Below are 25,303 nucleotides of genomic sequence, written 5' to 3'. Positions count from 1 at the left end.
TTGTAGTGGTGGTGATGGTGGTGGCTGTGGCGGTGGTGGCAATGGTTGCCGCGGTGGTTGTGGTGGTGGTTGTGGTGATGGTGGTAGTGGTGGTGGTGGTGGTAGTGGTCTGGGTTTTTATAGTCGTGGTGGTGGATGTTAGGATGGTGGTGTTGGTGATGGTGGGGGTGGTGGTGGTGATAGTGGTCGTGGTTTGGTAGGGGTGGGGATGATGGTCTAGGGTGTAGCGTTTAAGGTTTATGGTTCAAGTTTAGAGATTCAGGTTTAGGGTTTAGGGGTTTTAGGGTTTAGGGTTTAAGGTTTCAAGGTTTCTGGTTTAGTGTTTAAGGTTTCGGGGTTTCTACTTTAGGGTATAAGGTTTTGGTTTAGGGTCTACAATTAGGGTTTAGTGTTTTGTGTTCATGGTTTACGGTTTAGGGTTTAGTGTTTAGGGTTTAGAGTTCAGGGTTTATGGTTTAAGGTTTAAGGTTTAAGGTTCTAGGTTTAGAGTTTAGGAATTAGGGTTTGTGGTTCAATGTTTAGGGTCCAGGGTGTATGGTTTATGGTTTAGGTTGGTGGTGGCCGTGGTGGTGGTAGTAGTGGTGGTTGTGGCCTTGTTGTGGTCGTTGCTGTGGTGGTAGTGGTTGTGCTGATTGTGGTGATGGTGGTGGTTGTCTGGGCGGTTATAGTGGTGGTCATGGTAGAGGTGTCCATCGTGGTGGTGGTGGTGGTGTTGGCGTTGGTTGTGGTGGCGGTTGTGGTTGTGGTGGTTATGGTGGTTGTGGTGGTGGTGGTGGTGGTGGTGGTGGTGGTGGTGGTGGTGGTGGGTTGTGGTAGCGGGGGTGATGGTGGTGGTGGTGGTGGCCGAGGTGGTTGTAATGGTAGTGGTGGTTGTGGTAGTGGTGGTGATGGTGGTGATGGTGGTGGTGGTGATGGTGGTGGTGGAAGTGGTGGGGGTCGTGTTGCGGGTTGTGGTGGTGGTTGTGGTGGTGGTGGTGTTGGCCATGGTGGTCGTTGTGAAGGTTGTGGCGGTGGTGGTGGTGGTGGCCATGGTGGTGGTTGTGGTAGCCATGGTGGTGGTGGTGGTTGTCGTGGTTGCTTAGTGGTGGTGATGGATGTGGATGGTGGTGGTGGTGGTGGTGGTGGTGGTGGCAGTGGTGGTGATGGTTGTGGTTATAGTAGTGGTTGTCATGGTTGTGCTGGTGTATGGTGGTATTGGTGATGGTGGTGGTGGTTGTGGTAGGGGTGGTGGTTGTGGTGGTGAAGAAAACAGTGGAGAAGAGAGACAAAACGGAAATTGAAACAAGAGACAAGTATGGACCAAGAACCTTACCCAAACCAAGAGGATGGATGCACCAAAGGCTTGGATGGCTCTAGATACCAATTGATGGACGTCCTTGGTGTAGGAGAGGAAGGAGATCCATGGAAGACACCAAAAAGAAGATGAAATGCAGCGGAAATGAAGATAAGAGCAAGAAGAGCTCTAGGCAATGGAGGTTTTTGGTGAAGATGAAGAGTAGAAGTGAAGCTATGGTATGGAAGGTGGCTAGAGGAGATGAAGGAGAAGATTAGCCATGTGTGCTCTCAAAATAATAGAAGAGTGGAGTGATCTCAACACAAACATTCTATTAGAAATTTCAAGAGTTAAAATGTACAAATGGTCTACTTTTGGCTTTTATATGTGAGCCTAAAAGCTAGACTAATTCTTGGCCCTTAGATTAAGCTTGGAGGAGAAGCTTTAATCATCACCCTTGGATGGTGGCTTGGAGAAGGAGGCATCTTCCTAGCCTTTGGATGAAGGCTTGGAAAAGAAGACACTCTCTTAGCCCTTGGATGAAGGAAGCACATGGGTGGAGTGTGGACTTGGCTCCATGGGATGCATGATCCATGAGGTGTAGGAAGGAATGTTGACTTCCACTTAGTCTACCTTTGACCTTTGGTAGCTCATGGCCAAATCTCCTATTGGGCTTAGTCAAGCCCAATTTTATCAATTTTACTACACAATGTTTGACTTATTATTCTAGAAAAACAAGGCCTAAACAATGGCCCAATTTAAATCTATACTACTTCCTTCATGCATAATCTCATATTTTAGAGATTTCTTTAGACCATGTGAATAATGTAAAAAGCCCATGATTGACTTGATCATCTTGTGAGAGGCCCATGTGAATCTTTCTCATCATGCTTCTAGTGAATGGGCCTTGATGTGGGCTTGGGCTTGTTGATGCACTTGAGCTTGGGCTTGTTGGAGTCACATCAGTAGTGGGGGTGGTGGTGGTGGTAGTGGTGGCTGTGGTGGGGGTCGTGTTGGGGGTCGTGGTGGTGGTGGTGGTGGTTGTGGTTGTGGTGGTGGTCGTGGTGGTCGTGGTGTTGGCCATGGTGGTCGTTGTGGTGGTTGTAGTGGTGGTGGTGGTGGTTGTTGTGGTGGTGCTGGCCATGACGGTGGTTGTGGTAGCCATGGTGGTGGTGGTGGTGGCCATGGAGGGTGTGGTGGTGTGGTTGGTAATGGTGGTGGTGGTGGTAATGACGGTGTTGGTGGTGGTGGCAGTGATTGTGTTGGTCGTTGTGGTAGTGGTGGTGGTGACCGTGGGGGTGATTGTGGTAGTTCTGGTGACGGTGGTGATGGTGGTGCTTGTGGTTGTGGTGGTGGTGGTTGTGGTGGTGGCCTTAGTGGCCTTGGTGGTGGCGGTGGTGGTGCTGGCTGTAGTGAAGGTGGTGGTAGTGGTAGTCGTGGTTGTGGTGATGGTAGGGGTGGTGGTGGTGGTCGTGGTGGTGCTGTGGTGGTGGTGATGGTGGGGTTGGTGGTTGTGGTGGTGGTGATGGTGATAGTGCTCGTTTGTGGTGGTGGTGATGGTGGTAGTTGTGGTGGTGATCATGGTGGTGGTGTCCATCGCGGTGGTGGTGGTGGCGGTGGCATTGGTTATGGTGGTGGTGGTTGTGGCGGCTGTGGTGGTGGTGGTAGTGCAGTGGTTCTGGAGCTGGTGGTGGTTGTGGTGGTGATGGTTGTGGTGGTGGTGGTGGAAGAGGAAGGGATGGTGGTGGTGGTGGTGCTTTTTGTCGTGGTAGTGGTGGTGGTGACTATGCTTGTGGTGGTGTTAGTGGATGTGTTGGTGATGGCTGTGGTGGTGGTGGTAGCCGTGGTGGTGGTGGTGGTTGTGGTTATGGTTGTGGTGGTGGTGGTGGTGGCCATTGTAGTTGTTGTAGTGCTGCTGGTTGTTGTGGTGGTTGTGGTGGTGGTGGTCATGGCGATGGTTGTGGTGGCCATGCTGGTGGTGGTGGTGGCCGTGGTTGTTTAGTGGTGGTGGTGGATGTGGGGGGTGTGGTGGTGGGGTTGGTGGTGGTGGTAGTGGCGGTGGTGGTGGTGGTAGGGGTGATTGTGTTGGTGGTTAAGGTAGTGGTGGTGGTGACCGTGGTGTTGATTTTGGGAGTGGTAGTGGTGGTGGTCGTGGTTATGGTTATGGTGGTCATGGTTGTGGTGCTGGCCTTGTTGGTGGAGGTGCTATTGTTGGCCGTAGTGGGAGTAGGGGTAGTGGTGGTTGTTATGGCTGTGGTGTTGGTGATGGTGGGGGTGGTGGTTGTGGGGGTGGTGGTAGTGGCGGTGGTGGTGGTGGTAAGGGTGATTGTGTTGGTGGTTATGGTAGTGGTGGTGGTGACCGTGGTGTTGATTTTGGGAGTGGTAGTGGTGGTGGTTGTGGTTGTGGTTGTGGTGGTCATGGTTGTGGTGGTGGCCTTGTTGGTGGAGGTGCTGTTGTTGGCCGTAGTGGGGGTAGGGGTAGTGGTGGTTGTTATGGCTGTGGTGTTGGTGATGGTGGGGGTGGTGGTTGTGGGGGTGGTGGTGATAGTGGTCGTGGTGTGGTAGGGGTGGGGATGATTGTTTCGGGTGGTGGCTGTGGTGGTTGTGGTGGTGGTGGTGATGATGGTGGTCAGGGTGGCGGTTGTAGTGGTGGTCATGGTGGTGGTGGTGGGTCCATCGCGGTGGTGGTGGTGGTGTGGTTGGTTGTGGTGGTGGTGGTGGTGGTTGTGGTGGTGGTGGTGGTGTTGGTGATAGTGGTCGTGGTATGGTAGGGGTGGGAATGATTGTTCAGGGTGGTGGCCGTGGTGGTTGTGGTGGTGGAGGTGATGGTAGTGGTCAAGGTGGCAGTTGTGGTGGTGGTCATGGTGGTGGTGGTGGGGTCCATCGCGGTGGTGGTGGTGGTACGGTTGGTTGTGGTGGTGGTGGTGGTGGTGGTGGTGGTGGTTGCAGTGGTGTTGGTGATGGTGGTGGTTGTTGTGGTTGTGGTGTTGTTGGTGATAGTGGTTGTGGTGTGGTAGGGGTGGGGATGATTATTCAGGGTGGTGGCCGTGGTGGTTGTGGTGGTGGTGGTGATGGTGGTGGTCAAGGTGGCGGTTGTGGTGGTGGTCATGGTGGTGGTGGTTGGGTCCGTCGCAATGGTTGTGGTGGTGGTGGTGGTTGCGGTGGTTGTGATGGTTGTGGTGGTGTTGGTGATAGTGGTCGTGGTGTGGTAGGGGTGGGGATGATTGTTCAAGGTGGTGGTCGTGGTGGTTGTGGTGGTCGTGGTGATGGTGGTGGTTGTGGTTGTGGTCATGGAGGTGGTGATGGGGTCCATCGCGGTGGTGGTGGTGGTGGCGTTGGTTGTGGTGGTGGTGGTGGTGGTTGTGGTGGTGGTGGTGGTTGTGGTGGTTGTGGTGGTGTTGGTTGTGATGGTGGTTGTGGTGGTGGTGGTAGTTGTGGAGGGGATTGTAATAGTGGTGGTAGTGGTGCTCGTGATTGTCGTGGTAGTGGTGGTAGTGGTCCTGATGGTGGTAGTTGTGGCGGTGGCAGTGCTTGTGGTGGTGGTGGTTGTAGTGATGGTAGCCGACATGGGGTCGTGGAGGTGCTCGTGCTGGTGGCCGTTGGGTTGGTGGCTGTGGTGGTGGCAGTGGTGCTGTTGGTGCTGGTGGATGTGCTGGTGATGGTCGTGGTGGTGGTGGTAGCCGTGGTGGTAGGGTTGGTGGTGGTGGTAGTGGCGGTGGTGGTGGTGGTAGCGGTGATTGTGTTAGTGGTTATGGTAGTGGTGGTGTTGTAATGGTGGCGACCGTGGTGTTGATTTTGGGAGTGGTAGTGGTGGTGGTCGTGGTTGTGGTTGTGGTGGTCATGGTTGTGCTGGTGGCCTTGTTGGTGGAGGTGCCGTTGTTGGCTGTAGTGGGGGTAGGGGTGGTGGTGGTGGTGGTTATGGCTGTGGTGTTGGTGATGGTGCGGGTGGTGGTTGTGGGGGTGGTGGTGATAGTGGTCGTGGTGTGGTAGGGGTGGGGATGATTGTTCCGGGTGGTGGCCGTGGTGGTTGTGGTGGTGGTGGTGATGATGGTGGTCAAGGTGGCGGTTGTGGTGGTGGTCATGGTGGTGGTGGTGGGTCCATCGCGGTGGTGGTGGTGGTGTGGTTGGTTGTGGTGGTGTTGGTGATAGTGGTCGTGGTGTGGTAGGGGTGGGGATGATAGTTCAGGGTGGTGGCCGTGGTGGTTGTGGTGGTGGTGGTGATGGTGGTGGTCAAGGTGGCGGTTGTGGTGGTGGTCACGGTGGTGGTGGTGGGGTCCATCGCGATGGTGGTGGTGGTGCGGTTGGTTATCGTGGTGGTGGTGGTGGTGGTGGCGGTTGCGGTGGTTGTGGTGGTGGTGGTGGTAGTTGTGGTTGTGGTGGTGTTGGTGATAGTGGTCGTGGTGTGGTAGGGGTGGGGATGATTGTTTAGGGTGGTGGCCGTGGTGGTTGTGGTGATGGTGGTGGTCAAGGTGGCGGTTATGGTGGTGGTCATGGTGGTGGTGGTTGTGTCCATCGCGATGGTGGTGGTGGTGCGGTTGGTTGTGGTGGTGGTGGTGGTGGTGGTTGGGTCCTTCGCGGTGGTGGTGGTGGTGCGGTTGGTTATGGTGGTGGTGGTGGTGGTGGTTGCGGTGGTTGTGGTGGTGGTGGTTGTGGTGGTTGTGGTGGTGTTGGTGATAGTGGTCGTGTTGTGGTAGGGGTGGGGATGATTGTTCAGGGTCGTGGCCGTGGTGGTTGTGGTGGTGGTGGTGATGGTGGTGGCCAAGGTGGTGGTTGTGGTGGTGGTGGTGGGGTCCATCGCGGTGGTAGTGGTGGTGGTGGTGGTGGTTGTGGTGGTGGTGGTGGTTGTGGTGGTGGTGGTGGTTGTGGTGGTTGTGGTGGTGTTGGTTGTGATGGTGGTGGTGGTGGTGGTGGTGGAGGGGATGGTAATAGTGGTGGTAGTGGTGCACGTGATTGTCGTGGTAGTGGTGGTAGTGGTCGTGGTTGTGGTAGTTTTGGTATGCTGGTGGTTATGGTGGTGTTGATGGTGGCGGTGGTGGTGGTTGTGGAGGTGCTGATGGTGGTTGTGATATTTGTGCTTATTATGGTCGTGGTGGTTATTATGGTGGTGGTGGCGGATATTGTGATGGTGGGGTTCATGATCGTAGAGGTGGTGGTGTTCGTGGGTGTGGTGGTGGTTGCTACCATGGGGCTGGCCGTGGTGGTGTTGGTTGTGGATGTGGTTGTGTTGGTTGTTGTCGTGGTTGTCACGGTTGTGGTGGTGGTAGTGGTGGTCGTGGTGGTGGCTGTGGTGGTTGACGTCGTGGTAGTGAAGGTTGTGGGGGTGTGGTGGTAGTGCTGGTGGTGCTGATTCGTGTCGTGGTGGTGACCATCGTGGTGGTGGTGGTAGTAGTTGTGGTGGTTGTGGTGGTGGGGGTGGTAATGGTGGTGATTCTGGCTGTGGTGGTGGTGGTTTTTGTGATGGTGGTGGTGGTGGTGGTGATTGGTCCCGTCGTGGTGGTGATGGTAGGGGGTGTGGTGCTGGTGGTGGAGGCAGTGGTCATAGTCGTGGTGGTGGTTGTGGTAGTGGTGGTGATGATGGATGTGGTGGTTGTCGTAGTGTATCGTTAGGGTTTACTATTTAGTGTTTATTGTTCAGGGTTTACAATTTAAGGGTTTAAGGTCTAAATTTCAAGGTTTAGGGTTTAGGGTTTCAGGTTTAGTGCTTAGGATTTAGGATTTAGGGTTTATTGTTTAGGGTTTAGGGTGGTGGTGGTGGCCGTGGTGGTAGTGGTGGTGACCATGGTGGTGGTTTCCGTGGGTGTGGTGGTGATGGTGCTGGTGGAGGTGGTGGTGGTCGTGGTTGTAATTATGGTGACCATGGTGGTGGTTGTCGTATCTGTGGTGGTGGTAGTGGTTGTGGTGGTGGTGGTGGTGGTGATAACGATTGTGGTTGTTGTAGTGGTGGTGATGGTGGATGTGGTGGTTGTCGTAGTGTATCGTTAGGGTTTACTATTTAGTGTTTATGGTTCAGGGTTTACAGTTTAAGGGTTTAAGGTTTAAATTTCAAGTTTTAGGGTTTAGGGTTTCGGGTTTAGTGCTTAGGATTTAGGATTTAGGGTTTATTGTTTAGGGTTTAGGGTGGTGGTGGTGGCCGTGGTAGTAGTGGTGGTGACCATGGTGGTGGTTTCCGTGGGTGTGGTGGTGGTGATGGTGGTGGAGGTGGTGGTGGTGGTGGTTGTAATTATGGTGACCGTGGTGGTGGTTGTCGTATCTGTGGTGGTGGTAGTGGTTGTGGTGGCGGTGGTGGTGGTGATAGCGATTGTGGTGGTGGTGGTGATGGTGGTGATGGTGGTGATGGTGGTGGTCGTGGTGGTAGTGGTGGTGACCGTGGTGGTGGTTGCCTTGGTGGTTGCAATGGTGGTGGTGGTAGTGGTGGACGTGGTGGTGGCTGTGGTGGTTGACGCCGTGGTAGTGACGGTTGTGCGGGTGTGGTGGTAGTGGTGGTGGTGGTTGTGGTGGAGGTGGTGGTGATGGAGTTGGTGGTCCTGGTGGTGGTTGTGGTAGTAGTGGTGCTTGTGGGGGTAGTGGTGGTGGTCGCGGTGGTTATAGTGGTGGTGGTGGCGGTAGCCGTGGAGGTGGTGGGTTTTATTATGATGGTGGGGGTCATGACAGTGGGGGTGGTGGTGGCCGGTGTGGTGGTGGTTGCTTCTGTAGGGCTGGCCGTCGTGGTGGTTGTTATGGATGTGGTTGTGTTGGTTGTTGTCGTGGTTGTCACGGTTGTGGTGGTGGTAGTGGTGCTCGTGGTGAGTCGCGTCGTTGTGGTGACTATCGTGGTGGTGGTGGTGGTACTTGTGGTGGTTGTGGTGGTGGGGTTGGTAATGGTGGTGATTGTGGTAGTGTTGGTGATGATTGTGGTGGTGGGGGTGGTCGTGGTTGTAGTGGTGGTTGTCGTGGTGGGGGTGGTGGTTGTGGTGGTGGTAGCAGTGGTGGTGGTGGTGGTGGTAGTAGTGATGGTTGTGGCCTTGTTGTGGAGGTTGTGGTGGTGGGGGTGATGGTGGTGCTTGTCGTGGTAGTGGTTGTGGTGGTGTTGGCTATGGTGGTGGTAGTGGTAGCGGTGGTTGTGGTGGTGGTAGTGGTTATGGTGGTTGTGGTGGTGTTGGTTGTTGTAGTGGTTGTGGTGGTGGAGGGGATAGTGATGGTGGTGGTAGTGGTTATGGTGATTGTCGTGGTAGTGGTGGTGGTCGCCATGATGGTGGTGACTATGGTGGTGGCGGTGGTTGTGGTGGTGGTGGTTATGGTGGTGGTGGTTGTAGTGATGGTAGCCAATACGGGGGTGGTGGTGGCGGTGGGTTAGGTGGCTGTTGTGGCGGTGGTGTTGGTATTGGTGATGCTGGATGTGCTGGTGATGGTCGTGGCGGTAGTGGTAGTCGTGGTGGTGGTGGTGGTTGTGTTTGTGGTGGTGGTTGTGGTGGTGGTGGTGTTTGCCATGGTGGGCGTGGCGGTGATTATTGTTGTGGTGGTGGTGGTTGTGGTTGTTTAGTGGTGGTGGTGGATGTGAAGGGTGTGGTGGTGGAGTTGGTGGTGGTGGTGGTGGCCGTGGTGGGGGTGGTGGTAGTGGTCGTGGTAGCAGTGGTCGTGGTGGTTGGCGTTCTTGTTGTGACGGTTGTGGCCGTGGCTGTAGTGGCGGTGATGGTGGTAGCCGTGGTAGTGATGAAGATGGTAGCCGTGGTAGTTGTGGTGGTGTTGTTCGTGGTGGTGGTGGTGGTAGTGGTGGTGGTGGTGGTGGTGATGGTGGGTGTGGTGGGGATGATTGTTTAGGGTGTAGCGTTTAAGGTTTATGGTTCAAGGTTCAAGATTCATGGTTTAAGGTTTAGGGTTTAGGGGTTTTAGGGTTTAGGGTTTAGGGTTTAAGGTTTCGAGGTTTCTAGTTTAGTGTTGAAGGTTTCAGGGTTTCTAGTTTAAGGTTTAGTGGTGGTGGTTGTGGTTGTGGTGTGGTGGTGGTGGTTGTGGTAGTGGTGGTGATGGTGGTGGTGGTGGTCGTGCTGGTGGTGGTGGTGACCGTGCTGGTGGTTGCCGTAGCTATGGTGGTAGTGGTGATAGTGGTGGTGACCGTGGTGGTAGTTGCCATGGTGGTTGTGGTGGTGGTGGTGGTGGCGCTTGTGGTGATGGTTGTGGTTGTGGTAGTAGTGGTGATGATGGTGGTGGTGGTGGTGGTGGTGGTGGTGTATGGTGAGGGTGGTGGTTGTGGTTGTGGTAGCAATGGTGGTGGTGGTGGTGGTGGTGGTTGGCGTCCTTGTGGTGACGGTTGTGGGGGTGTTTGTGGTCGTGGCTATAGTGGTGGTGATGGTGGTGGCCGTGGCAGTGGTGGCGATGGTGGCCGTGGTGGTTGTGGTGATGGTGTTCGTGGTGGTGGTGGTGGTTGCGGTGATGGTGGTAGTGGTGGTGGTTGTGGTGGTGTGGGTTTTTATGGTCGTGGTGGTGGATGTTAAGGTGGTGGTGGTGGTGATGGTGGGTGTGGTGGTGGTGATGTTGGGTGTGGTGGGGATGATTGTTTAGGGTGTAGCGTTTAAGGTTTATGGTTCAAGGTTCAAGATTCATGGTTTAAGGTTTAGGGTTTAGGGGTTTTAGGGTTTAGGGTTTAGGGTTTAAGGTTTCGAGGTTTCTAGTTTAGTGTTGAAGGTTTCAGGGTTTCTAGTTTAAGGTTTAGTGGTGGTGGTTGTGGTTGTGGTGTGGTGGTGGTGGTTGTGGTAGTGGTGGTGATGGTGGTGGTGGTGGTCGTGCTGGTGGTGGTGGTGACCGTGCTGGTGGTTGCCGTAGCTATGGTGGTAGTGGTGTTAGTGGTGGTGACCGTGGTGGTAGTTGCCATGGTGGTTGTGGTGGTGGTGGTGGTGGCGCTTGTGGTGATGGTTGTGGTTGTGGTAGTAGTGGTGATGATGGTGGTGGTGGTGGTGGTGGTGGTGGTGTATGGTGAGGGTGGTGGTTGTGGTTGTGGTAGCAATGGTGGTGGTGGTGGTGGTGGTGGTTGGCGTCCTTGTGGTGACGGTTGTGGGGGTGTTTGTGGTCGTGGCTATAGTGGTGGTGATGGTGGTGGCCGTGGCAGTGGTGGCGATGGTGGCCGTGGTGGTTGTGGTGATGGTGTTCGTGGTGGTGGTGGTGGTTGCGGTGATGGTGGTAGTGGTGGTGGTTGTGGTGGTGTGGGTTTTTATGGTCGTGGTGGTGGATGTTAAGGTGGTGGTGGTGGTGATGGTGGGTGTGGTGGTGGTGATGTTGGGTGTGGTGGGGATGATTGTTTAGGGTGTAGCGTTTATGGTTTATGGTTCAAGGTTTAAGATTCATGGTTTAGGGTTTAGGGTTTAGGGGTTTTAGGGTTTAGGGTTTAGGGTTTAAGGTTTCAAGGTTTCTAGTTTAGTGTTTAAGGTTTCAGGGTTTCTAGTTTAAGGTTTAGGGTATTTGTTTAGGGTCTATGGTTAGGGTTTAGTGTTTTGAGTTCATGGTTTAGGGTTTAGGGTTTAGTGTTTAGGGTTTAGAGTTTAGGGTGTATGGTTTAAGGTTTAAGGTTCTAGGTTTAGAGTTTAGAAATTAGGGTTTATGGTTTAGTGTTTTGGGTCTACGGTGTATGGTTTATGGTTTAGGGTAATGGTGGCCATGCAGGTGGAGGCCGTGGTGGTGGTACTAGTGGTGGTTGTGGCCTTGTTGTGGTGGTTGTGGTGGTGGGGGTGATGGTGGTGGTTGACGTGGGAATAGTGGTTGTGGTGATAGTGGTGATGGTGCTGGTCGTGGTGGCGGTTGTGGTAGTGGTCATGGTGGTGGTGTCCATCGCGCTGGTGGTGGTGATGGCATTGGTTATGGTGGCGGTGGTGGTTGTGGTTGTTGTGGTGGTGTGGGCTGTGGTGGTGGTAGTGGTAGCCGTGGTTGTGGTGGTGGTAGTGGTTGTGGTGGTGTTAGTTGTGGTAGTGGTGGTGGTGGTGAAGGGGATGGTGGTGGTGGTGGTGGTTGTAGTGGTGTTGGCTATAGTGGTGGTAGTGGTAGCGGTGGTTGTGGTGGTGGTACTCGTTGTGGTGGTTGTGGTGGTGTTGGTTGTGGTAGTGGTGGTGGTGGAGGGGATGGTGGTGGTGGTTGTGGTGATTGTCGTGGTAGTGGTGGTGATGGTCGTGACTATGGTTGTGGCGGTGGTTGTGGTGGTGGTGGTTGTAGTGATGGTCGCCGATATGGGGGTGGTGGCGGTGGTCGTGGTGGTGGCCGTGGGGTTGGTGATTGTTATGGTGGTGGTGCTGGTTTTGCTACTGCTGGATGTGCTGGTGATGGTCGTGGTGGTGGTGGTAGTCGTGGTGGTGGTGGTGGTGGTTGTGGGTTTGGTGGTGGTTATGGTGGTCGTGATTGTGGTGGTGGTGGTTGTGGTTGCCATGGCGGTGGTTGTGGTAGCCATGGTGGCGGTGGTGGTGCCGTGGTTGTTTAGTGGTGGTCGTGGATGTGGATGGTGTGGTGGTGGGGTTGGTGGTGGTGGTGGTGGTTGTGGCCGTGGTGGGGGTGGTGGTTGAGGTTGTGGTAGCAATGTTTGTGGTGGGTGTGGTGGTGGTGATGGTGGGTGTGGTGGGGATGATTGTTTAGTGTGTAGCGTTTAAGGTCTATGCTTCAAGGTTCAAGATTCATGGTTTAGGGTTTAGGGTTTAGGGGTTTTAGGGTTTAGGGTTTAGGGTTTACGGTTTTGAGGTTTCGGGTTTAGTGTTTAAGGTTTCGGGGTTTCTAGCTTAAGGTTTAGGGTTTTGGTTTAGGGTCTATGGTTAGGGTTTAGTGTTTTATGTTTAGAGTTTAGGGTTTATGGTTTAAGGTTGAAGGTTTAAGGTTCTATGTTTAGAGTTAAGAAATTAGGGTTTATGGTGTAGTGTTTAGGGTCCTATGTTTAGAGTTTAGAAATTAGTGGCGGTGGTGGTGTTTGCTGTTGTGGTGCTGTTGGTGGTGGTGGCGGTGGTTGTGGTGGTGGTCGTGGTTGTGGTGGTTATGGTGGTGTTTGTTGTGGTAGTGGTGGTGGTGGTTGAAGGGATGGTGGTGGTGGTGGTAGTGGTGGTTGTGATTGTCGTGGTACTGGTGCAGGTGGCCGTGATAGTGGTGGTTGTGGTTGTGGCAGTGGCTGTGGTGGTGGGGGTTGTAGTGATGGTAGCCGACATAGGGGTCGTGGCAGTGGTCGTGCTGGTGGTTGTGGGGTTTGTGGCTATGGTGGTGGTGGTGGTTGTGGTGGTGGTGCTGGTGGATGTGCTGGTGATGGCCGTGGTGGTGGTGGTAGCCACGGTGGTGGTGGTGGTGGTTGTGGTTGTGGTGGTGGTGTTAGTGGTGGTGGTGTTGGCCATGGTGGTCGTTGTGGTGGTTGTGGTTGTGGTGGTGGTGGTGGCCATGGTAGTGGTTGTGGTAGCCATGGTGGTGGTGGTGGTCGTGGTCGTGGTCGTGGTTGTGGGGGTTGTGGTGGTGGTGGTGGTGGTGGTTGTGGTGGTGGGGGTTGTGGTGGTTGTGGTTGTCGTGGTGCGATGGCGGTGGTGGTGATTGTCGTGGTGGTAGTGGTGGTGGCCTTGGTGGTGGCCAAGGTTGTGGTGCTGGTGTTTGTGGTGGTGATGGTGGTGAGTGTGATGGTGGTGATGGTGGTGGTGTTTGTGGTGGTGGTGGTGGTTGTAATGGTGGTGGTGGTCGTGGTCATGGTCGTGGTTTAGGTTGTGGTGGTGGTGGCCTTGGTGGAAGTGGTGGTGGCGGTCGTGGTGGTGGTGTTGATTGCCGTTGTGGTGGTGGTAGTTTTTGCATTTATGGTGGTTAGTATGGTGGTGGTCTTGGTGTTGCTGGTGGTTATGGTGGTAGTGGTGGTTGTGATGGCGGTGGTGGTGGTGGAGGTGGTGGCGCTGGTGGTGGTTATGGTACTGGTGGTGGTTGTAGTGTTGGTGGTGGTGGCCGCGGTGGTGGTAGTGGTGGTGGTGGTGGTGATGGTTGTGGTAGTGGTGGTCGTGGAGGAGGTGGTGTCGTGGTTATGGTTGTGGTAGTGGTGGTGATGGTGGTGGTGGTGGTTGTCGTAGTGTATGGTTAGGGTTTACTGTTTAGTGTTTATAGTTCAGGGTTTATAGTTTAGGGTTTAAGGTTTAAGGTTTAAGGTTTTGGGTTTAGGGTTTAAGGTTTAGTCCTTAGGGTTTAGGATTTAGGATTTAGGGTTTTTTGTTTAAGGTTTAGGGTGGTGGTCGTGGCCGTGGTGGTAGTGGTGGTGACCGTGGTGGTGGTTTCTGTGGGTGTGGTGGTGGTGGTGGTTGTTGATGAGATGCCTCGAGCTAAGGGACCTACAACAAGAGCCATGGCTAGGAGAATACAAGAGGAATGGGCCTTAAATGCGCATGCAAGGCCCAAGATGAACTTCACATGGGCCAAGGAAGATGTGAAGACCTAGCCTAGGACATTTTGCTTGTAAATACTAGATTAGGATTTTAATTTGGGCTTTGTATTTTGAGCCCAGTAGAATAGGGTTTTCTTTGGGCCATGTATTGGGCCTTAGAGGAAATTAGGCTTTAGAAGTAATTTTGGACCAAAAAGGGTAATTGGACGAAATGGGCCAAGAGTAGTGTGTCTACTCTAGAAAAGCCTAGAAGCTTCTCAAACTTGCTTTCCAAGGATGAGAGTTAGCTTCCCATGGCAAGACAAGTGTGACTTGCTTAGGTGGCAAGTCACACCTTCCATATGCTCCTTTTTGGCTCCAAAATTCAACTTTCTAGACTCCTTTTTCCCTCCATTTTTTGGAGACTCCTTGGTCTCATTTTATCCTATAAATAGAAGGCTTAGGAGATGTATTTTTCAGCTTGAAATGGAGTAATGAATTGCTGCCCAAATTTGTGCACAAATCTCTTTTAAGTTTACCTTAGAGTAAACTCTTCTCTAGTTTACTCTAGTCTTCTTCCTTAGGAGTTGGCCTCACCTCTCTTAAGAATCCTTTCACCTACACCAAACCAAACACCTTAAGCTTCTTTCCTTCATGCTTCCGCATCCAACACCATCCATGGAGCCTCCATTCTTCATGCCAGCTTCAATGGAGACAAGAAGAAGCCATCATGTGGTATCATGAACCTTGGTTTTAGTGAGTTAAGTGCTTCTTCTCCATTTTTCTTTCAATTCCGTGTTGTTCATCACTTATCCTACTTGTCTTGCTGTTTTTGTTCATTTTATTTTGAGTATTAATGTCTTTTTACTTTGGTTCATCTTCATTTGCTTCATCTTGAACCATCCTTGTGTGCTTTAGGTGTTCTATTTGGTTTCTACCGTTTACTTTTTATTTTAATTGAGTATTTGTTGTTTTTTGTTCAGTTCATTCTCTTGTTCTTGAGTTTATTTTGATTTTAAGATCCATATGTTTTGTCTAGAGTCATGTTTAGTCCATATATGTCATTAATTCCTTGTTTAGCTTTTAATTTTCTTTGAATTTGTTGGTGATGTGTTGTTGAATTCTGTTTCAGATTTGAGTGCAGTTTTTAATCCTTAAAAATTAACACTCTCTTCTCTCTTTGAGCCTTGGAAATGAACCTTCACATCTAGATAACCTTAGTTATCTTAATGTCCAGTGGGAATTTTCCTTGTGCTTGCTTAACATCACCATAAATCACACTAAATTTCCTTTCAATTAATTGTGCTTTGGTGCTTTTCCTTTTCTGTTTTTGAGTTCAGATTGCTATTTAGATCTTACCAATGTCTTAGAGTCAATTTCCATTGTGTTTCATTGTGTTTCATGATCTTCTTTTGATTCCTTTAAGTTTCCTTCTCCTTTGTGCTTTTTGTTTCCATTAAAATGCAAATGATCAAGCATAGTGTGGTGGTGATTCTGTTTTGTGGTGGAAACTAGCTGCTGAAAGAGCTATAAAAAGAAAGAAAAAGAGCACAAAAAGAATACAAGCAAGTGCCAAAAAGAATCAAAAGAAAAGATCAAAAGAAAGTGGCAAAAGAAGTACACTAGAATCACTACCATCACTTGAGTTTGAGAGCATTATTTTATTGCATTTTTACTGTTGTTCTAGTTTCTGTCTGACTGCACACTGTTTGCATTTTAATTTTCTTGTTTGATAGTTTAGTGTGTGTCAACTTAGTCTTTGAATTAATTTCATTTAAGAAGTTTTGTACAAAAGTTTCAAGTTCCCTTGGCTAGGAAATACTTGGTATGTAAGCAATCCAAGTGATTCACCTCTCTTTCCTGGAGGAGAACTAAAAGCTTTTGCTATCTACTTCTTCTTTGAAATTTTCTTTTAAAGACCAAAGTCTTCTAAAAAAAATGTCTCAACCTCCTTCACAATGTATGAGTGCTTCAAATGAAGACGAAATAAGTTTGAAACAAATTGCCTTTGATTTGAGAGCACTTCTACGTTGGAAGGAAGATGAAATAATTGCAAGGGAAAGGGCAAAACAAGAAAGAGATAGGTTTCATCAACTTTTACATGAAGAGAGGAGGGGAACAAGAAATATGGAAAGGTTGCATGAGAGGATGAGTAATAGGAGTCAACATTTGTACTCCTCCCACACTCCAACACTAGTCACACACTATGAAGAAGATAATAGACTAGTTGACAATTTCTATCAACCTCCTCCTCCTCTAAGAAGAGAAAGAAGAGAGCCTAGGGAACCAAGAGCCATTAGAATAGACCTCCCTCACTTTTATGGGAAATATGATGTTGAAGCTTATCTTGATTGGGAAATGAAGGTTGAGCAACTCTTTGCTTGCCATCAAATAAGTGAGGAGAGGAAAGTACCCTTAGTTACCCTTAGCTTCTAGGGCAATGATATGTATTGGTGGACTGCCCTCGAAAGAGATAGGAGAATCAATCAAAGTCCCGAGGTCAAATATTGGAATGACCTCAAAGGAGCCCTTAGGAGAAGACATATTCCATCCTACTATCATAGAGAGCTAATGGATAAGCTCCAAAGACTCCATCAAAATAAAATGAAAGTGGAAGAATATAGACAAAAGATGGAGTTATATATGATGAGGGCTAGGATTAGGGAGTCCGATGATACCACCATTGCAAGGTTTCTTAGTGGCTTAAGTCTTGAGATAAGAGATAGAGTATAATTGTTGCCCTACCAAGACTTAAATGACTTGGTTCAACTTTGCATAAAGGTAGAGCAACAAATTCTAAGGAAAAATTTTCGAAATGACTACTCTAACTCTTATACCAAGAAAGAATTCAAGAGGGAGGGTAAACAAGTCAACGAGGAACCCTCCAAAAGTTTCAAGGAAAAGGAGAAACCAGGGGAAGGCACATCTTCACACACTCACATTAGTGAAATCAAATGTTTCAAGTGTCTTGGTAGAGGTCATGTTGCATCTCAATGACCCACCAAAAAGATCATGATCTTAAGGGGTGTTGACCACTATAGTAGCCAAGATGAGCAAGAAAGTGAAAGTGAGACTTCTAGTGAGGAGTCTAATGATGAGTCTAAAGAAATTACCTATCCTTGTGAAGGAGACCTTCTAATGGTTAGAAGACTTCTTAGCAACCAACCCATTCCAAAAGAGCCAACACAAAGAGAGCACATCTTTCATACAAGATGTAAAATTTTAGAAAACACTTGTTCTCTCACTGTTGATAGTGGTTCATGTTGCAATTGTTGTAGTACAAGGTTGGTTGATAAGTTGGCTTTGACTATCATTCCCCATCCAAAACCTTACAAACTGCATTGGCTTAATGAAAGTGGGGATTTGACAGTCCAATATGAAGTGAAGGTCAAGTTATCCATAGGGAAATATGAAGATAGTGTGCTATGTGATGTAGTACCTATGGAAGCTTGCCATGTTTTATTGGGAAGACCTTGGCAATTTTACAAGAAAACCATGCATGATGGTCTTACCAATGAAATCACCTTCACTCACAAGGATAGAAAATTTGTCTTGCATCCTTTATCACCATCCCAAGTGGTAGAGGATCAAATCCAAATGAGAAAGAAGTTGGAAAAGGAGAGAAAAGAGGATAAAAAAAAAGTCCTCCCTCTCTCCGAAAAAAAGTAACTAGTTTGGTGTTCCTTCTCCCAAGGTCATTCAACATGAGAACATTTTGGACTATAAAATCTTTGAACCAAGTTCTGAATGATGAACAACCTTCATGCCTCTGGTTGTGTAAAGGAACACTCACATGCACTGCCACATTACTTGAACTTAAGAGTCTACCTCCTAAAATTGCAAATCTTTTGAAAGAGTTTGAGGATATATTCCCTAAGGGCCAATTGGGCTTCCTCCTTTTAGAAGAATTGAGCATCAAATAGATTTAGTGCCTGGGGCAAGTCTTCCAAATAGACCAGCCTATAGGACAAATCCTCAAGAAACAAAGGAGATAGAGTCTCAAGTGCAAGAATTGTTGGAGAAGGGTTGGGTTCAAAAGAGCCTTAGTCCTTGTGTTGTGCCTGTTTTGTTAGTGCCTAAAAAGGATGGAAAGTGGAGAATGTGTTGTGATTGTAGGGCTATAAATAACATAACCATCAAATATAGACATCCAATCCCTAGGCTTGATGACATGCTTGATGAGTTGCATGGGTCCCTCATGTTTTCTAAAATTGATCTAAAGAGTGGTTATCACCAAATAAGAATCAAAGAAGGTGATGAGTGGAAAACCGCTTTTAAGACCAAATTTGGACTATATAAGTGGTTGGTGATGCCCTTTGGGCTTACTAATGCACCTAACACATTTATGAGGCTAATGAATCACGTTCTTAGAGAGTGCATAGGAAATTTTGTGGTTGTCTACTTTGATGAAATTTTGATCTATAGCAAGAGCTTGCATGAGCACATAGATCATCTGAGGTCTGTCCTTACCATCCTTAGGGTAAATAGTTTGTTTGCAAATAAAGAGAATTGCACTTTTTGTGTAGATAGTGTTATTTTCTTAGGTTTTGTAGTAAATAAAAATGGGGTCCATGTTGACCCTACAAAAATAAAGGCCATCCAAGAATGGCCTACTCCTAAAAATGTTGGAGAGGTTAGGAGCTTCCATGGTTTGGCAAGCTTTTATAGGAGGTTTGTTCCTAACTTCTCTACTTTGGCTTCACCCCTCAATGAACTTGTCAAGAAAGATGTATCTTTTAATTGGGGTGAAAAACAGGAGTTTGCTTTTCAACAACTTAAGGAAAAGCTCACCAATGCACCCATTTTAGCTTTACCAAACTTTTCAAAAACCTTTGAGCTAGAGTGTGATGCATCCGGTGTAGGAATAGGTGCTGTGTTGTTGCAAAGAGGGCACCCAATTGCTTATTTCAGTGAAAAACTTCATGGTGCCTCCCCCAACTATCCCACCTATGATAAGGAATTGTATGCCTTAGTTACGGCCCTTCAAACATGGGAACACTACCTTGTGTCCAAAGAGTTTGTCATTCATAGTGACCATGAGTCGCTAAAATATTTGAAGGGCCAACATAAGCTGAATAAAAGACATGCTAAGTGGATGGAATTCTTGGAACAATTTCCTTATGTGATAAAGTACAAGAAGGGCAAAAGTAATGTGGTGGCTGATGCCTTGTCTAGAAGGCACACCTTGTTTTTAAAATTGGGAGCCCAAATTCTTTGATTTGATCACATTCCAGAAATGTATAATCAAGATTCTGAGTTTTCCTCTACTTATGCTGAATGTATGGAAAGACCTCAAGGAGGTTTCTATGTGAATGAGGGGTATTTGTTTAAAGAAGGAAAAATTTGTATTCCCCAAGGTTCACAAAGAAAACTCCTTGTTCAAGAAACACATGAAGGGGGATTAATGGGTCATTTTGGGGTAGAAAAAACCTTAGGTCTTTTAAAAGAGAAATTCTTTTGGCCCCATATGAGGAAGGATGTCCAAAGGCATTGTAATAGATGTATTTCATGCTTACAATCTAAGTCTAAAACAAGGCCTCATGGATTATACACCCCTTGCCTGTTGCTTTAGCCCCTTGGGAAGATATAGGTATGGATTTTGTCTTAGGACTCCCAAGAACACAAAGGGGTTTTGATTCAATTTTTGTGGTGGTAGATCGTTTTAGCAAAATGACACACTTTATACCTTACGACAAAGTGGATGATGCTAGCAACATTGCTAGGCTTTTCTTTAAAGATGTGGTCAAGCTTCACGGTATACCCCGCACCATAGTTTCTGATAGAGACACCAAGTTCCTTAGCCACTTTTGGAAAACACTTTGGTTAAGGTTAGGAACTAAGCTTAATTTCTCTACTTCATGTCACCCACAAACTGATGGGCAAATTGAATTTTTTAATAGGTCTCTGTCTACTATGTTAAGGGCAATTTTGAAAGGGAACCACAAATCTTGGGAAGAATGCCTTCCCCATATTGAGTTTGCCTACAATAGAGTAGTTCATAGGACTACTAAAATCTCTCCATTTGAAGTTGTTTATGGCTTTAATCCTCTCACTCCCATGGACTTGCTACCACTTCCTACATCTTTTGATTTTATTCATAAAGAAGGGGTGGCAAAATCTGATTTTGTTAAAAAATGCATGAAAAGATTAAAAGCCAAATCCAGCAACAAACAGAAAGGTATGCTAAGTACAACAATAAGGGGAAGAGGGAAATGATTTTTGAAGAAGGGGATTGGGTGTGGCTACACCTTAAAAAATATAGATTTCCTAAGCAAAGGAAGTCTAAACTTAGTCCTCGAGGTGATGGTCCCTTTAACGTGCTGAAAAGAGTAAATGATAATGCGTGTAGGCTAGAGTTGCATGAAGGCTATGATGTGCATGCCATTTTTAATGTTGTTGACTTAATACCTTTTGCAGGTGGTATAGATGATGAGGCAGAGACTACAGATTTGAGGACAAATCCTTCTCAAGAGGGAGGGGATGATGAGATGCCCCGAGCTAAGGGATGTACAACAAGAGCCATGGGTAGGAGAATACAAGAGGAATGGGCCTTAAATGCGCATGCAAGGCCCAAGATGAACTTCACATGGGCCAAGGAAGATGTGAAGACCTAGCATAGGACATTTTGGTTGTAAATACTAGATTAGGATTTTATTTTGGGCTTTGTATTTTGGGCCAAGTAGAATAGGGTTTTCTTTGGGCCATGTATTAGGCCTTAGAGGAAATTGGGTTTAGAAGTAATTTTGGACCAAAAAGGGTAATTGGGCGAAATGGGCCAAGAGTAGTGTGTCTACTCTAGAAAAGCCTAGAAGCTTCTCAAACTTGCTCTCCAAGGATGAGAGTTAGCTTCCCATGGCAAGACAAGTGTGACTTGCTTAGGTGGCAAGTCACACCTCCCACATGCTCCTTTTTCGCTCCAAAATTCAACTTTCTAGACTCCTTTTACCCTCCACTTTTTGGAGACTCCTTGGTCTCATTTTAGCCTATAAATAGAAGGCTTAGGAGATGTATTTTTCAGCTTGAAATGGAGTAATGTGCACAAATCTCCTTTGAGTTCACCTTAGAGTAAACTCTTCTCTAGTTTACTCTAGTCTTCTTCCTTAGGAGTTGGCCTCACCTCTCATAAGAATCCTTTCACCTACACCAAACCAAACACCTTAAGCTTTTTTCCTTCATGCTTCCGCATCCAACAACATCCATGCAGCCTCCATTCTTCATGCAAGCTTCAATGGAGACAAGAAGAAGCCATCAATTATGGTCGCGGTGGTGGCGGTGTGGTGGTGGTGGTTGTGGTAGTGCTGGTGATGGTGGCGGTGGTGGAGGTCGTGGTGGTAGTGGTGTTGACCGTGGTGGTGGTTGTCGTAGCTGTGGTGGTGGTGGTGGTTGTGGTGGCGGTAGTGGTGGTGATGGCGATGGTGGTGGTGGTAGTGGTGATGGTGGTGATGGTGGTGGTATTGGTGGTGACCGTGGTGGCTGTTGCCGTGGTGGCGTTGATGGTGGTGGTGGTGGTGGCGGTGGTGGTGGTGGTGGTCATGGTGGTGGGTGTGATGGTGGTGGTGGTGGTGGTGGTGTGGCCATGGGGGTGGTTGTGGGTTGTGGTAGTAGTGGTCATGGTAGTGGTGGTGGTGGTGATTGTCGTTGTCGTGGTGGGATCGTGGTGGTTGTGGTGGTGGTGGTGGTGGTGGTGGTGGTGGTGGTAGTTGTGGTGGTGGTTGTGTTGGTGGTGGTGGTGGTGGTTGTGGTGGCGGGGGCTGTGGTGGTGCTGGTAGTTATCGTGGTGGGATGGTGGTGGTGGTGATTGTCGTGGTGGAGGTGGTGGCGGCCGTGGTGGAGGTGGTGGCGGCCGTGGTGGTGATTGTCGTGGTAGAGGTGGTGGGGGCCGTGGTGGTGGCCATGGTGGTGGTGCTAGTTGTTGTGGTGGTGGTGGTGGTGGTGATGGTGGTGAGTGTGATGGTGGTAATGTTTCTGGTGGTGGTGGTTGTTGTGATGTTAGTGGTTGTGGTGGTGGTGGTTTTGGTTGTGGTGGTGGTGGCCTTGGTGGAAGTGGTGGTGGTGGCCGTGGTGGTGGTGGTGGTGATTGCCGTTGTGGTGGTGGTGGTTGTTGCAGTTGTGGTGGTTAGTGTGTTGGTAGTCTTGGTGCTGTTGGTGGTTATGGTGGTAGTGGTGGTTGTGGTTGTGGTAGAGGTGGTGGCGCTGGTGGTGGTTATGGTAGTGGTGGTGGCTGTGGTGGTGTTCGTGGTGGTGGTGGTGGTGGTTATTATGGTAGTGGTGGTGATGATGGTGGTTATTGTGGGGGCCGTGGTTGTGGTAGAGATGATGGGGGGTGGTGGTCGTGGGTGTAGCGGTGGTGGTGGTTGGTTGTGGTAGCGGTGGTGATGATGGTGGGGGTGATGGCCGTGGTAGGGGTGGCGGTGGTGGTCGTGGTGGTTGTAATGGTGGTGGTGGTAGTGGTTGTGGTGGTGGTAGCCATGGAGGTGGTGGGTCTTGTTGTGATGGTGGTGGTCATGGTCGTGGGTGTGGTGGTGGTGGTTGCTGTGGGGGTGGCCGTGGTGGTGGTGGTGGTGGTCGTGGTTGGGGTGGTGGATTACAGTTTGGTCTCCTAAGAACAAGTTTAGGGTTCAGGATTCAGGGTTTATGGTTTAAGGTTTATGGTTCAGGGTTCAAGATTCAGGGTTTAGGGTTTAGGATTTAGGGGTTTACGGTTTAGGGTTTAGGGTTTAGGGTTTAGGGTTTATGGCTTAAGGTTTCAGGTTTCTGGTTTAGGGTTTAGTGTTTAGTGTTTGTGGTTTAGGATTTAGGGTTTAGCGTTTATAGTTTAATGTTTAGAATTTAGGGTTTAGAGTTTAAGGCTTAACGTTTAGAGTTGAGGGTTTAAGGTTTATGGTCATTGTTTAAGGTCTAGGGTGTATGATTTATTGTTGAGGGTGGTTTTGGTGGTCGTGGTGGTGCAGGCTATGGTGGTGGTGGTGGCCGCGGTAGTGGCGGTGGTGGTGGTGGTGATAGTGGTGGTAGTGGTGGTCGTGGAGGCAGTGGTGTCGTGGTGGTGGTTGTGGTAGTGGTGGTCGTGGTGGTTGTGGTAGTGTATGGTTAGGGTTTACTATTTAGTGTTAATGATTCAGGGTTTACAGTTTAGGGTTTAAGGTTTTAGGTTTAAGGTTTAGGGTTTAAGCTTCATTGCTTAAGGTTTAGGATTTAGGATTTAGGGTTTATTGTTTAGGGTTTAGGGTGGTGGCGGTGGCTGTGGTGGTAGTGGTGGTGACCTAGGTAGTGGTTGTGGTACTGGTGGTGGTTAGTATGGTGGTGGTGGTGATGGTGGTGGTGGTAGTGGTGGTGACTGTGGTGGTGTTTGTCGTAGCTATGGTGGTAGTGGTTGTGGTGGCAGTGGTGGAGGTGGTGGCGATGGTGATGGTCGTGGTGGTGATGGTGGTGGTCGTGGTGGTGACCGTGGTGATGCTTGCCGTGGTGGTTGTGCTGGTGGTAGTGATGGTAGTGGTGGTAGCGGTGGTGGTTATGGTAGTGGTGGTGATGGTGGTGGTGGTGGTGGTTGTGGTGTATGGTGATTTTGGTGATGGTGGTGTTGGTCGTAGTGAGGGTGATGGTGGTGGTGGCGATGGTCGTGGTGATAGTGGTGATGGTTGTGGTCGTGGTGGTAGTGCTGGTGACCGTGGTGATGGTGGTGGCGGTGGTGGTGCTGGTTGTGGTTGTCGTAGTGCTGGTGGTGGTGTATGGTGATATTGGTTATGGTGGTGGTGGTCGTGGTGGGGGTGGTGGTTGTGGTGGTGGTAGCAGTGGTCGTGGTGGTCGTGGTGGTTGTTGGCATCCTTGTGGTGACAATTGTGGAGGTGGTTGTGGTCGTGGCTGTAGTGATGGATATGGTGGGGGTCGGGGCAATGGTGGCGATGGTGGCCATGGTGGTTGTGGTGTTGGTGTTCGTGGTAGTGGTGGTGGTGGTGGTGATGGTGGTAGTGGTGGTGGTGGTGGTGTGGGTTTTTATGGCCGTGGTGGTGAATGTTAGGGTGGTGGTGGTGGTGATCGTGGGTGTGGTGGTCGTGATAGTGGTCGTTGTGTGGTAGGGGTGGGAACGATGGTTTAGGGTGTAGCGTTTAAGGTTTATGGTTCAATGTTCAAGATTCATGGTTTAGGGTTTAGGGTTTAGGGGTTAGGGATGAGTGCTAAAGGTTTAGGGTTTGGGATTTAGGGTTTATTGTTTAGGTTTATGGTGGTGGCGATGGCCGTGGTGGTACTGATGGTGACCTAGGTGGTGGTTTCCGTGGGTGTGGTGGTGGTGGTGGTGGTTGTGGTGTGGTGGTGGTGCTTCTGGTAGTGGTGGTGATGGTGGTCATGGTGGTGGTCGTGGTGGTGACCGTGGTTATGGTTGTCGTAGCTGTGGTGGTGGTGATGGTTGTAGTGGCGGTGGTGGCGATGGTGGTGGTGGTGGTGGTGATGATGGTGATGGTGGTGGTGATGGTGGTGGCGGTGGTGGTGGTGGTTGGCGTCCTTGTGGTGACGGTTGTAGGGGTGGTTGTGGTCGTGGCTGTAGTGGTGGTGATGGTGGTGGCCATGGCAGTGGTGGCGATGGTGGCCATGGTGGTTGTGGTGGTGGTGGAGGTGGTTGTGGTGATGGTGGTAGTGGTGGCGGTGGTGGTGATGGTGATGTAGGTTTTAATGGCCGTGGTGGTGGATGATAGGGTGGTGGTGGTGGTGATGGTGGGTGTGGTGGTTGTCATAGTGCTCGTGGTGTGGTGGGGGTGGGGATGATTATTTAGGGTGTAGCGTTTATGGTTTATGGTTCAAGGTTCAAGATTCTTGGTTTAGGGTTTAGGATGTATGGGTTTTAGGGTTTAGGGTTTAGGGTTTAAGGTTTCGAGGTTTTTGGTTTAGTGTATAAGGTTTCGGGGTTTCTAGTTTAAGGTTTAGGGTTTTGGTTTCAGGTCTATGGTTAGGGTTGAATGTTTTGTGTTCATGGTTTAGGGTTTGGGGTTTAGTGTTTAGGGTTTAGAGTTTAGGGTTTATAGTTTAAGGTTTAAGGTTTAAAGTTCAAGGTTTAGAGTTTAGAAATCAGGGTTTATGGTTCAGTGTTTAGGGTCAAGGGTGTATAGTTTATGGTTTAGGGTGGTGGTGGCCGTGGAGGTGGTGGCCATGGTCGTTGTGGCCTTGTTGTGGTGGTTGTGCTGGTCGGGGTGATGGTGGTGGTTGTCGTGGTAATAGTGGTTGTGGTGATAGTGGTGATGGTGTTGGTCGTGGTGGCGGTTGTGGTGGTGATCATGGTGGTTGTGTCCATGACGGTGATGGTGGTGGTGGCGGCGTTGGTTGTGGTGGCGGTGGTGGTTATGGTGGTGTTGGCTACGGTGGTAATGGTGGTGGTAGTGGTGGTGATGGTGGGGTGGTGGTGGTGGTGTTGGCGGTGGTTGTGGTGGTGGTGGTGGTTGTGGGGGTTGTGGTAGTGTTGGTTGTGGTGGTGGTAGTGGTGGTGGAGGTGATGGTGGTGGTGGTGGTAGTGGTGATGGTGATTGTCGTGGTAGTGGTGGTGGTCGCCGTGATGGTGGGTGCTGTGGTGGTGGCGGTGGTCGTGGTGGTGGCCGTAGGTTTAATGGCTGTGGTGGTGGTGGTAGCCGTGGTGGTGGTGGTGGTGGTGGTTGTGATGGTGGTTGTGGTGGTGGTGGTGTGGGTCGTGTTGAGGCCGTGGTGGTGGTTGTGGTGGTGGTTGTCGT

The 25,303-nt window shown here is 49.7% G+C and overlaps 2 protein-coding genes and 1 pseudogene across 2 annotated transcripts; all 3 read left to right on the top strand.

Moving 5' to 3' along the window:
- The first annotated feature begins 14 nt into the window (after positions 1 to 14).
- LOC114174451 (glycine-rich cell wall structural protein 1.8-like) lies at positions 15 to 6,568 on the top strand. Its single transcript, XM_028059290.1, has 13 exons — positions 15 to 74; positions 143 to 196; positions 551 to 717; positions 2,381 to 2,616; positions 3,371 to 3,673; positions 3,722 to 3,940; positions 4,045 to 4,146; positions 4,291 to 4,527; positions 4,714 to 4,928; positions 5,032 to 5,356; positions 5,440 to 5,573; positions 5,703 to 5,807; positions 6,263 to 6,568. Exons 1-13 carry the CDS (start codon positions 15 to 17, stop codon positions 6,566 to 6,568), a joined length of 2,463 nt encoding a protein of 820 aa, XP_027915091.1.
- Positions 6,569 to 21,168: 14,600 nt separating this feature from the next.
- LOC114174450 (probable H/ACA ribonucleoprotein complex subunit 1) lies at positions 21,169 to 22,284 on the top strand. Its single transcript, XM_028059289.1, has 4 exons — positions 21,169 to 21,258; positions 21,362 to 21,494; positions 21,859 to 21,955; positions 22,059 to 22,284. Exons 1-4 carry the CDS (start codon positions 21,169 to 21,171, stop codon positions 22,282 to 22,284), a joined length of 546 nt encoding a protein of 181 aa, XP_027915090.1.
- Positions 22,285 to 22,886: 602 nt separating this feature from the next.
- Positions 22,887 to 25,303, top strand: part of LOC114174448 — a 35,827-nt pseudogene continuing 33,410 nt past the window's right edge.

The sequence above is a fragment of the Vigna unguiculata genome, chromosome 2 (genome assembly GCF_004118075.2).
Source record: "Vigna unguiculata cultivar IT97K-499-35 chromosome 2, ASM411807v1, whole genome shotgun sequence".
NCBI lineage: Eukaryota > Viridiplantae > Streptophyta > Magnoliopsida > Fabales > Fabaceae > Vigna > Vigna unguiculata.
This window is presented reverse-complemented; position numbering and strand designations above follow the sequence as displayed.